Consider the following 13,839-nt stretch of genomic DNA (forward strand, 5'->3'; position numbering starts at 1 on the left):
AATATATACCTTCTGCAGCTCCCAGCTTTGCAGCCCTGTATTTCTCCCCCATGGGCCCCCTAATTTCTAAAGCTTCCTAAACCTGTCTTTTTACCCCTAAAAACTCCTTTTATTAGCATGCCAGTCCAGCTAAAATTCCAATTGGAATTTTACATTATGTCCTAGATTTAATATCAATAAGACCCCTGAGAAGCCTTCTTGGACTTCAGAAAGCCATGGAAAGGAAGCCAAGGATCTCTTTCACTGCCACTCCAAGTCATACTACAATGAGTATGAAACAGATGCATGGGTAACATAACTGGGGTCTTTGATGACATCCTTAAGCCACTGAATCAACTAACCCTAAAGTCTGCTTAGTCTCTGGACCTCTTCTTAAGTAAGCTAAGAGAGTCCCATTTGGTTTAAACAATTTCAACTGGATTTTCTGTCACTCTGCTGAAATCACTCCAATACAGTGTGGTAGTTAATTATATGTGTCAACACGGCGAGGCTATAGTGCTCAGTGTAGATATTGCTGTGAAGATATTTTTTAGATGTGATTAATATTTATTTTATTTTTCAGAGGAGGGGTAATTGTTTTAATATATCAAAGCATTCTAATGCATTAAATTATATTCTAATACAATTAAAGAGTATTTTTAACCTGTTATAATCCAAACTGAAAACATGTCGTGCTCATCTCAGATAAGTTATGACACATAAAAGCTCAGTAACAAAAGGCTTGTTTCATGCATACAGCATTAAATGTATTTATTAGTCTATAAATCAAGCGATTTTCAGTTGAACAGTCCCTAAAAACTTCCATATGTTCTAATGAATACATACAATTAAATTAAATGTAAATGAAAATGTCTGTACTATTCTCACAAATCAATACCATGAGTACAAGATAACAAGCACTGATGGCTTAAGTCATTTACCCAAACTCCACCAGCCTTTCCTAGGTGAGAACACAAGTTCAGACAAACTCAGTGACCTGCCTAAGGACATTCAGCAGTAATTTCCCAATGATCATTTAAAACTTAACAGTCATGTTTTACTTGTTAATTTATTTAATCATGTATAAGTCTTATAAAGATGCCTGAAGTGCCTGTTATAATAAACACACACATCACTCAGAATATTCTGCAGCTCACTCTTGTGTGGCAAAATGACAACTGGTAAAGGATGTATAGGCAGACGCACATTCTAGATAAATATCCTTGTATAAAATAGCCACAAAAATGTTGTCGGAAGTACACCAACCTCCCCCTCTTCCCTCACTGATCACCATCAAATTCCTTCATAGGAGGACCTCACAGAATGTCAGGGGATTTCTAGGGTATACTAAGATGTGGTTACCATACTCAATATGAATAATTTAGACAGGAAAGACAACTGTTCTCGGGGGTTGAATTGGCTTGTCTTTAAATCTGGACTATACCTTGCCTACAATGGCACCAATTGACACTTAAGGACTTTTGAAGAGAAAACTCCATTATTTCTTTTCATTCTTGAGTACTCTGCTTCCATCAGAGACAGAAAATTGTCCATTTTCTTTTGACCAACCTTTTGTCTCGCTCTCTCTCAATGATTGCTCTCAAGTTATCTTCTTTTTCAAGTCCCAACTCCTTCCTGCTCAATTCTGCTTCTTTAGCCAATTCCTGAGCCCTCCTTTTCCTAGCATTCATCTTTTGCTTCAATTCTCTGACAAAGGCATTATAGGATGGGACCTCTCTAGCATAAATAGCTTGCTGATTAATGTTCCTTATCCTGGTTCCTCTGTATACTGCACACATAGCACAGACTCCATGACCTAATCCATGTCCCCTTTGAAGTCCAGATAGGCCTATTTAATATCAGCCAGCTCTTCTTCTGAATCTCCTTGTCTTCTTGAAAGCTTGAATGTCTTATAGAGATATATTTTTAAAGAGTAACATCCAATATACCTTCCAGTCCTAACCTTGGTTGAGCACACAGCAGAAACCTCATCCACTCTCCCTGCTCATCATACACAGCTCTCTGCCATTCAGAATGCAATACTTTCCCGAGAATCTGGAAGTGGCAGCTGGCATCCTCCTTGTCCTCATCCACCTGGTCTAGGTGCAATTGCAGGGACACCTTGTGGTGGCCGTGTGGGACCTTGCCTCACAGGGCACACGGACACTGGGTAAAGGTAGGTGATGGCGAACACTTCCTTATACAGCTAGTTTAACCAATCAATCACAAGATGTGACTAGAGCTTTTCAATCTTCTTGAAACTTCTACAATCAATAATTAGAGACTACTTCTAAACTTTCAGAAAAAAATTCTTTTTTTACTTCTGGGTCAACACCATTCCTGATGTCTGATCTCCACATAAATTTCATTAGAGGACTAAAAGTAAAATATTAATTTCTTCCAAACCTCCATCCTCTCTGCTTAATTATAAACAATTATTATTATATTATTGATCTATTTCTGCCCTCATGATGTACCAACAAGCTATAAAAGCAAATTTTACTGTGTACTTACTATGTGTAATATTCTAGGATAAGTGTTTCATATGCATTATTTCATTTAATATAACAAATCTATGAGTTAGGTCCTATTACACCATTTCCAGATGAGGAAAACAGTATGTAATGATGGGAAAACCAAGGATCCAAAACTATATTCTTAACCACTACATGTAATTCCCATTATTATTACCTTATTACATCTGCCTCAAAAGAACATTATTTCTTATTCACCTATTTAGGAAATATTGGCAGGGGAAAGCCCCACCTCCACCCCTTTCTATTTCCACTATACCTTCCCTACTTTGCCACAGATTCCTTTTCCTTTAAATTCTTTGCCATAGGTTATCTCCTGGTAGACACCTATATATTCTGATTTCTCTATGTTCTATAAACTCTGAATTTCAACACATGATACTAACTCTGTTTCCTTGTGACCCAGAAAAGGAAGTCATTTTTTCCCCTGCAAAGGATTATTTGCTATAATTCACTAAATATAACTAAAGCACCTTCCTATATCTTTTCCTGATTATGCAAAATTCACAATCATGACAGGTTCATTTGGTTAATCTGGAACAGACTACTATCTGTTTTATAAATACTTTTCTCCTCAATTCAACTCAAAATTTACTGAGCACTAACGTTAAGAGAAACATGGAAAAGAAGGAAACCAGATGGCTATATAGTTTTTCTGTTAGTCACTCAAAATATAAACATTCCTACTATGTAAAAAAAATTTAACATCTGTGCTAGCAGGTTTGGCTCAGTAGATAGAGCGTCGGCCCAAGGACTGAAGGATCCTGGGTTCGATTCCAGTCAACAGCAGGTAACTCAGTTGCAGCAGGCTCCATCCCTGGCCCTGGTCAGGGCATGTGCCAGAGGGAGGCAACCAATCAATTGATGTTTCTCTCCCTGTCTCTCCCCATCCCTTCTACTCTCTCTAAAAATCAATGGAAAAATATCCTCGGGTGAGGATTAACAACAACAAAAAACCATATTTAACACCAACTAAGAAAAACATTAATACACTAATAAAAATGGGCAAAAGACATAAACAAGTATTATATGAGAAAAGAAATTATATGGGCACAAGAAATCATCAATCTCCATGGTAATAAGAAATAATTATTAAAAAGATAAAATACAGCACAAAAAACCATTGATCGTCATAGTAATAAGAAATATTAAAAAGATAAAATACAATTTTTTATCTGTCAAATTGCTAAAGATCAAATAAAATTACTATAAATGCTAGTTCAAATACACGATAAGCACTGCACTATTATTGTTAAAGAAGGTAAAAGTTAATATTTTAGTTTCTTGGCATAGATTTAAGGTCAAGCACCAATTTTGGTCCTAACCTACTTCTACAGCATCATTTTCTACAGATCCACCACTCCCCCCAACAGTTATCCCTCTCAATTCACACAGTACTTTCATCAGAACACGGAATTCTTTTTTTATTGATTTCAAAGAGAGAAAGGGAGAGGGAACGAGAGAAACATCAGTGAGAAGAGAGAATCACGGATATGCTTCCTCTTGCACATACACTATTAGGGATCAAGCCCACATCCTGGGAATGTGCCCTGATTGGGAATTGAACCGTGACCTCCTGGTTCATGGATAGATGTTCAACCACTGAGTAACACTGGCCAGGGTAGAACATGGAATTATTGAAAGCTATTGGGGGTTTTTTGTGTGTGTCTTAAATAATTTTATTGTGATCTAATTCACATACTGTACATTCACCCATTTATAAAGTGTACAATTCAACTGGTTTTAATGTATTTGCAGTTATGCAACCATCTTCACACTGAATTTTAGAGCACTGTCATCACCACAAAAAGAGCCTCGTACTCATTGTCAGTCTCCACTTACAACCCCCTCTCCAAGTCTCTAGCTAGGGCTCTTAAATTGTGTGTGTCTATATTCAGCAGGAAATAGAAAGACTGGTCAGGTAAGGCGTTACTAATGAATAAAGCAACATTCATGTTGAGACCTACTGGATAAGAAGTTAGCCTTTTAAATCAGGTGCATGCATATTTGTGTGTAAGTGTGTGGTATGTATGTGCTGGGAGTGCAGATGTTTAAGTCCAGGAAAGCAGCATGTTTAAGGCAGAGAAGTGCAATGGCATATGTAATAATTCAAAAGGCCAATGTAAGTGAAGTTTGGTGAGCAATCAGAAAAATGGCAAAGATGGGATTGAAGAAATGGGCAGGCAGTGTGTCCCCACAGATCAAAGAAACAGGAGGTTCAGGGTATGATGGAGGAAAAGAAAATATTAATTTGATTATAGTACTAGGGTAATAAAAAACATTTCCACACAATCCTCAGATATAAAATTTTAATTAAATTTTACTATCCAGTTAGAGAAGTAATGTTTCCCTTTAATGAATGAAGGTATAAACAGCTAATAAGGCTACACTGCTAATAAGCTATGTCACAAATCCCAGACATACTAGCCTAAGTCAAACCAGTATCCTTTCAACTACACAATAAGAAGTAATGAAAAATAAAGTTAAAAATACAAAGTGGATTAAAAATAAGGCTAAAGGAATATGAGCTTTATTATGGCAAAAACTAATGGAAGTGACATAGATTAAAAAGATAATTTTGATGATCTCCAGAGTGCATAAAAACACTCTCAAACAGAAATTCCTTTATACAAAACAATTATCGTGTATCAATCATTTTACAGTGTTTTCCCCAGAATAAGACTGTGTGTGTGAGAGAGAGAGAATGAGAGTGAGAGTGAGAGTGAGAGAGAGAGAGAGAGAGAGAGAGAGAGAGAGAGAGAGAATGAGAATGAGAATATGTGTGGTTGAGGATAGAAGGAAGTTAAGACCATGTTCAATCAGAACATACCCACTTAAATCTGTTTTATGCTAGAGTTAGGATTTTTGTTTTTTTTAATATATTTTTATTGATTTCAAGAAGAAGGGAGAGGGGGAGAGAGAGATGGAAACATCAATGGTGAGAGAGAATCATTGATCAGCTGCCTCCTGCGCGCCCCCTACTGGGGATTGAGCCCCCAACCCATGCATGTGCCCTTGACCTGAATGGAACCTGGGACCCTTCAGTCTCCAAGCCAATGCTCTATCCACTGAGCCAAACCAGCGAGGGCTGCTAGAGTTTGTTTGAAAAAAAATTCTGCTCTTCAAAAACCATAGATTATAAAGGAGGTAGCATTGGCTCCAAAATCTTACTCTGAAGATCTAAAACCTACTGGCCAGTAGAGCTTTTCTTTCACCCATCATGTTCCCTAATGGTATACACTAATTTCTTTTCAACTTTTCTGCTAAAAGCCAACCATGTACCAGGTACAGTTTATTAAATGCAATTTCAGGTAAGATTTTTGACTCCAGACTTTTAGAATTAATATATAAGCCTACCATAAATTTCCTTGTATGTTAAGACATTATAACATTAAAAATGTAAGGTATAAATAAATATTCTAAGACTATTATAAATTATTTCTCCATCACACTGATGCTCAAAAACTAAGTATTATTAGTGAATATTTTATGTGTGATACTGGTAAATGTGCTTTGATGTCTACTTGGGTGACTCAAAAACCACTGAAGTAAATAAATTAACTCTTCAATTCAACTACATTTACTTAAGTGGTCAACACCTATAACAAAATCTTCAAGATAGCTTAATCATGAATACACAGATTGGTTCATTAAATATGCACACATACCTTTATCCTTCTTAAAATCCAAAGCATCTTCTTTATCGGTAACTATCTCCTTCATATTGATAATACTCTGATGAGTAAGCTGCCGAAGAATTTTAATTTCTCGAATTGCTGTAATCGGAAAGCCTTCCTTTTCATTATCGAGACGTACTTTTTTTAAGGCAACCATTTCTCCTATTAGAAAATTAAATAAAATCAAGTTACTAGCTAACAAAAACCACAGGACATTTTTCTTAATTTTAAATTTATTTTAATTCATAATATTTGTTCCTACCTCTTCAAGTTAGAACCCAAAATATATATTTAGTTTCCAACATACCACATTATAATGTTGAGAGTTTAAGAAATTAGATCTCTGGCTAAATAACTTATGAGATATTTATCCAAGCTGTGGAATACCATACAACTGTATAAAAATATAGGGTAGGTGCATATGTATTGTTATTTTATGCTCTCCAAGATAAATGAAAAAAGAATGATGAGAAAGAGTAGATAAACTACACTGCCATTTTTGAAAAGTAAAGAAGACAAATATATACAATAAGCTTATCCTATATAATAAAAGCATAGTATGCAAATTGTCCCCTCAACCGGGAGTTTGTCCGGGAGTTTAATGAGGTGGTGGGGCCAGCTGGGGGAAGGGAGGGATGCCCTGGCCAGCTGTGGCGGGCGGCTGGGGGAAGGGAGGGAGTACCTGGCCAGCAGCCACTAGGGACCCTACCAGTATACAAATTTCGTGCACTGGGCCTCTAGTATATGCATAAGATCCCTCTGAACAGAAGAGAAAATTCTGTAGATTGCACAGGTGAGAAATGCTAAGACATATTAACTTGCCTAAAGTTGGCCAATTATCCAGTAGTGAAAGTGGGATTCAAAATCTGGTTTAGCTGTCTCAAAATTTGCTCTTCCCACTGCTCTAATAGCCTAATAATTTACACATATTTGTGTCAGATAAACCCTAAATAATAAGTAAAATACACTCATGCATATATACAAATTCTATTATAAGAACATATTCATCACTATAATAAAGGTTTGTTCATTCTACTTTGGAGAAAAAAGAATTCTGTATTTACAAATTTTTTAAAAGAAAAATGTTTTTACCTTTAGTAATTAAAATGTATTTGACTCTTTTATAGGGAATTCTAAAATGTGGGACTTCTTGTTTTACTAAACAGGTTTAAAGGTTATAATTTAATCTATATTTGATAAAGCAGAATCATCATTATCAATATTATTACTCCAACGCTATAAATGCCTTCAGGAGGTTCTAAGCATAAGGTAGTCCTCCCTGTATTAAATGGCCTGAATAGCTATGCTATTTTAATCTATTGGTTATTTCAACAAGGAATTATAAGATTATACTCTGGCTCAGAGCATTACTTTGTAAAATATACAGCCTCTGACAGTTACATTTTCCTCTTCTGCAAGGCCTTTTAAAACTTTCTCTCAGGTTCCTGATTATGTTCTGAAAGATTCAGCTGCTAAATCTGGCCTCCAAATAAAGGGTAATTTCTACAGAAGGAAAAAAAAAAAAAAAAGATTTTGGCCAAAATAAGTGTTGTATAAGGCTTACTACAACAAGATTTATTACTAAGTCTAATAACATCAATATACTTTTTTTCCTCTGATTACTGACAACGTTAAGAATTTACTCACCATAAAAAAAGAAACCTAAATCTCAGCATACTACATATTACAAATACTAAACACTTTTAGAATATAAATATATGCACACCCACTTACATGTACTCAATTCTTACTTAAGTGCATATATAAAATAACAAGATGAAACAAAAACATAATAAAAATTTAACTGTTTTCCTGAAAATTGCTGAAGTTAGTTATTCATTAGAAAAGAAACACAAATACATTCCATAGTCCTAAAGATCCACAGCATTTGGCATTCTTACCAGTGTCTTTATCCCTGGCCTTGTAAACTTGTCCATAGGTTCCTTCTCCAATAATTCCGATGATATCAAACTTATCCACGCATCGTTTTCCCCAGTCAATATCTTTTTCTTTGATTTCACCATAGCGAGGCCCACATATTCTATCAAATATAGTTCTGAAGTTTTTATATACAATCAAGCAAACTGAATAAACTGTTAAATACTCAATCTCCTCCCACCACCTAATCCTACATCCTTTATTTCCCCATACCCTTCCACATTTGAATGCAAGTAACTCCGGGATTTGGTACTATAAAATATCAAGAAAGTCAAGGTATCAATCTCCACACTGACTCTTCTTTTGTACAATAGCACTTAAACTGTGGAAGAAAAGACGTAAAGCTTATATGAAGGACTTTTAGAAATAAAACCTCATTTGCAGTTAGTGGAAAAAACCAACATTGGTATGAAGAGCCAAAGTTAAGTTCTCTAACCAACCTCCAGAAAGTTTTCTTTTTCATTCATTGACTATATATCTGCTTTCAAAACACAGAATTTTGATAATGAGCATTACCAAAAATCTAACTATAAGGCTCACTGACAAATTTAGACTTATGGTAGATAAAATTATCTTGAAAATGGAAACACCAGAAAGACTTTAGTCTGACAGTACACAAGTATTAATAAAATCAACACTAAGGAATCCACACTTTAAGTGTGTGTGCGTGTATGTGTGTGTTATACATATGATATTTGACATTCTTTAAAAAAAATGTAGTTTTGTAGTATTTTAATATTCTGCGGTAACAGAAATTCATATAATGGAATAAAGCTATTAATACGCAAAGAAAGACTATTTTTAAAAGTTTTCTAGCTTTCTGCTCCATACTAGAAAAATCATCTTATATTCTTACAATAGGTGCTACCTGAACAGCAATGCTTACAACGGATGTAACTTCTACACATTCGATTGGTTAAGTTAAAAAAAAAATAAAAAAAAAGAAATCAACATTCTCCCTGCTTGACTGATGCAGCCTAGGAAAGACCAGCAGCTTGCCCATTACTAATTTTGCTTGGGATTACTTAATGCTGACTACCACCTGCCCAATTTCAGTGTTTCTGTTATTTAAATATCTTCATTATAAAAGTTATCTTTAACACATACAATAACCCCCAAAATCAATACATTACAAACTGTGAGAGAAAGTTAAATTTAATTTTATTAGTCATTTTGAATAGGTATGCAGGCAACTAAGAAATTTTTTTCAAAACTCTAATAAGAGTTTATTCAGATATTTAAGTCGAACAAATAAATACACTTTTTATTATTTTAAATCTTAATTTCGTGTTTTATAAGGATCCAGAATCACCTCTGGTCAATTTAAGAGCAGGTAGAAAGCAAGCACATACTTAGGCCTCCTTTTATTATGTAACTGTGTTGCTGTTTTCTTTTCCTCTGGACTCTTTGAGAGATCATCTCCTCCTGGTAGCTCAGGGGGCAGTGGTAAATCAGCAAGTAGACATCGTAATTTCTTTTCTACTTCTTTTTTAACTGCTTTTACTGAAATATTTCCTCGTAAGCTAAAAAACAAAGGAGTCAGACAAAAATAAACAAAAAAACGCAAACCAATAAAACTTTATTTCACTGAAAAATAAAAATGCAGCCAAGTCTTATATTTAAGTAGCATACAATGGCAAAATACTGAACTATGTTTCTTATTTTCCAGATAAAATATTATACTATATTCAAATGCAAATTTAAAATCGGGTGGTAAAAAACTATGTATAATTTCATAACTAAGGAAATTTGAACAAAGTATGGATTATCAATATTGGCTCATTAATTTTAACCAATGTAACATACTAATGTTGTTTATACTGAGGAAACTGAGTGCAGGGTTTATGGGGGACTCTTATTTTTCTGTAAAAGTCTGTGTATTTTTAAAAATAATATATAATTACTATAAGGCTCTATTAGAACAAAAAGTAAACTTTTACAAGAAAATTAATTTTGTAATAGCATTTGGTTTTATTCCAATGAAGAAACGAAAGTTGTTTTGTTGTAAGAAATAATAAAACTACAAGCTATTGAGGAGAACCAAGATAGCGGCATAGGTTAACGCCGGAGTTTGCTGCCTTGAACAACTACTTCAAAAGTGAAACTAAAAGACGGAACGGACATCACCCAGAACCACAGGAACGCTGGCTGAGTGGAAGTCCTACAACTAGGAGGAAAGAGAAACGCATACAGACACTCAGAGGAGGTGCAGTGCTGAAGTCAAATTCTGAGGTGCGGAGTGTGCGGAGCGGGCTGGCGGCGGAGGGCGCGGTTGGCGTTTTCAATCGGGAGGGAGTCGCAGACTCTGAGCTCCAGATACGGGTGAGTCTCTAGGGACCCAGACTCAAACGGGAGAAGCGGGACTGTCTGGCTTCGGTCAGAGCGAGTGCAGCTTTCTCTCCAAGGTTTGCAGCGGTTGCTGGGACTCAGAGAGGCAGAGCCCCTGGGGACAGGACTGAGAGCCGCCATAACTGCTCTCTCCGGCCCACCCTGTTGATCCTGTGCGACCCGCCCCGCCCAAGCCCTGCACAGAGGCATTTGCCAGATAGCCTCAGGCAAAGGCTAGATTAGCACCTCCCTAAAGGACAGAAGTTCTCTCACTGCAGACACAGCTGATTCTCACAGCCACTTGGCCTGGAGGTCAAACCCTCCCTGGTATTAGCTACAACAATCAAGGCTTAACTACAAGACTGAGCACAAAGACCACTAGGGGGTGCACCAAGAAAGCATAACAAAATGCGGAGACAAAGAAACAGGACAAAATTGTCAATGGAAGATATAGAGTTGAGGAACCACACTTTTAAGGTCTCTCAAGAACTGTTTAGAAGCCGCCAATAAACTTAATGAGATCTACAAGAAAACTAATGAGACCCTCGATGTTATGTTGGGGAACCAACTAGAAATTAAGCATACACTGACTGAAATAACGAATATTATACAGACTCCCGACAGCAGACCAGAGGAGCGCAAGAATCAAGTCAATGATTTGAAATGCGAAGAAGCAAAAAACACCCAACCGGAAAAGCAAAATGAAAAAAGAATCCAAAAATGCGAGGATAGTGTAAGGAGCCTCTGGGACAGCTTCAAGCGTACCAACATCAGAATTATAGGGGTGCCAGAAGATGAGAGAGAGCAAGATATTGAAAACCTATTTGAAGAAATAATGACAGAAAACTTCCCCCACCTGGTGAAAGAAATGGACTTACAGGTCCAAGAAGCGCAGAGAACCCCAAACAAAAGGAATCCAAAGAGGACCACACCAAGACACATCATAATTAAAATGCCAAGAGCAAAAGACAAAGAGAGAATCTTAAAAGCAGCAAGAGAAAGAAACTCAGTTACCTACAAGGGAATACCCACACGACTGTCAGCTGATTTCTCAACAGAAACTTTGCAGGCCAGAAGGGAGTGGCAAGAAATATTCAAAGTGATGAATACCAAGAACCTACAACCAAGATTACTTTATCCAGCAAAGCTATCATTCAGAACGGAAGGTCAGATAAAGAGCTTCACAGATAAGGAAAAGCTAAAGGAGTTCATCACCACCAAACCAGGATTATATGAAATGCTGAAAGGTATCCTTTAAGAAGAGGAAGAAGAAGAAAAAGGTAAAGATACAAATTATGAACAACAAATATGCATCTATCAACAAGTGAATCTAAGAATCAAGTGAATAAATAATCTGATGAACAGAATGAACTGGTGATTATAATAGAATCAGGGACATAGAAAGGGAATGGACTGACTATTCTTGGGGGGGAAAGGGGTGTGGGAGATGCGGGAAGAGACTGAACAAAAATCGTGCACCTATGGATGAGGACAGTGGGTGGGGAGTGAGGGCGGAGGGTGGGGCGGGAACTGGGAGGAGGGGAGATATGGGGGGGGAAAGAGGAACAAATGTAATAATCTGAACAATAAAGATTTAATTAAAAAAAAAAAAAAAAAGAAACATCTTTGCCCTGGCTGCTGAGGCTCAGTTGGGTGGAGCAATGTCCCAGGTTGAGAGTTCAATCCCTGTTCAGGGTGCATGTAGGAGGCAATTGGTCGATGTTTCTCTCTCATATTGATGTTTCTTTCTCTCTCATTCTCCCCCTAAAATCAATGAAAACATATCCTCGGGTGACGATTAAAAAAAAAAGAAGAAAATTATATATCCACGAAACATACAAACACATTCAGAAAAATAAAAGCAGAGACACAACAAATAGAAAAACAGAAAAGAAGGTAGATCAAAAGAAATTTTTTAATGACCAAATATGAAATGTGTCACCATCTCATTAAAAATAGATGCACAGAGCTCTTTTCCTCCCTGGCTGCTTAAAGATCAACCTCCATCACGAATGACACGGTAACTACCCGGAACAGGAAGTTCATGAGCAACACACGACTTCAGCGGAAGCAAATGGTCATTGATGTCCTTCACCCTGGGAAGGCAACAGGACCCAAGACAGAAATCCGGGAAAAATTAGCCAAAATGTATAAGACCACACCTGATGTCATCTTTGTGTTTGGATTCAGAACTCACTTTGGTGGTGGCAAGTCCACTGGCTTTGGCATGATTTATGATTCCTTGGATTACGCAAAGAAAAATGAACCCAAACACAGACTTGGCAAGACATGGCCTATATAAGAAGAAGACCTCAAAAAAACAGAGAAAGGAACGCAAGAACAGAATGAAGAAAGTCAGGGGCACTGCAAAGGCCAACATTGGTGCTGGCAAAAAGTGAGCTGGAGATTGAACTACAGAAGGAGTAAAGATTCTTCGGTGACTTTATCTGTGGTGTCTGTGCAGATTTTTCATGAGAGGATTAATAAACTATAAACTTAAAACACACACACACACACACACACAAAAACAGATGCACAGAGAATATCCTCCTTGAGCATTCACATGGGTATGTCCTGAGTTCTTGAAAATACCACCAGTAAAAATTTATCCCTAAAGCATGTATGAAAAATAAAGTAGAGACAAGTCTCACTGGTCCAGAATCACTGGATTCTCAGGTACCAGTGACTCAAATCTGCACTCAATTGTGCTGAAAAGCCCATTCCAGCACTTACAAAAATTCCAAATCACTATTATGAACCTTCAATACTCCTAGATAACAGTCAAACCTGGAATTACCACAATTATAGTAGTATAATGGAATAACACCAAATTAAATTGAAAGGGGTATCGTGGTAACATTTTTTTATTGTAGGATAAAAGGGCCTCAGAAGGCATGACACAGGAAATTTTTTTTTAAGTTATAAAATTTTCATAATGCTAACCAAAGTGAGCACTTGAAAGAACTACCCACGTGGTGTTTTTATCTGCTTGTTTTGGCAGAATTCTTTCAGTTAGGAAAATTGTCCATAAAGTTGCTTCTCAATAGAAAGAAGGAAAACAGCTCTAATTCCTTCATAAAAATTGAAAAAATTAAGTGGTATAATAGGCAGATATAACGCAATAGCATAATGCATCTATCCTAGCATACATTTAAGAAATTTACACATATTCTTACCTTCATCCTCTTAAAAATAAAATGTTTCAAAATAAAAAGCAAGCCACATCCCCAATATTCATAATAGAAATCCGTAAATATATTAAAGGAAAGCATAACCACATTATGGGTTTTCTGTAATATATAATCAATCCCTAATTGCAAAAAAGTTAAAGTCAAGAAAGACTAAAAGGATAAATTCATAAATCCACCCAAACTGGTAAATTT

At 36.4% G+C, this 13,839-nt stretch overlaps 1 protein-coding gene across 4 annotated transcripts in view; it reads right to left on the reverse strand.

Annotated features, from left to right (window-relative positions):
- Window positions 1-13,839, reverse strand: part of CDK13 (cyclin dependent kinase 13) — a 111,526-nt gene that overhangs the window by 65,819 nt on the left and 31,868 nt on the right. For 2 of the 4 annotated variants that reach the window (XM_036327443.1, XM_036327445.1), the window contains exons 3-5: window positions 9,481-9,651; window positions 8,092-8,246; window positions 6,182-6,352 (exon numbers count right to left, since the gene is read on the reverse strand). In XM_036327443.1, coding sequence (XP_036183336.1) covers window positions 6,182-6,352; window positions 8,092-8,246; window positions 9,481-9,651 — 497 coding nt within the window. The remainder of the gene's footprint in view (window positions 1-6,181; window positions 6,353-8,091; window positions 8,247-9,480; window positions 9,652-13,839) is intronic. The other 2 variants (XM_036327444.1, XM_036327446.1) reach the window with 1 other exon arrangement.

This window comes from Myotis myotis, unplaced genomic scaffold (assembly GCF_014108235.1).
Source record: "Myotis myotis isolate mMyoMyo1 unplaced genomic scaffold, mMyoMyo1.p scaffold_m19_p_11, whole genome shotgun sequence".
NCBI classification, from domain to species: Eukaryota; Metazoa; Chordata; class Mammalia; order Chiroptera; family Vespertilionidae; genus Myotis; species Myotis myotis.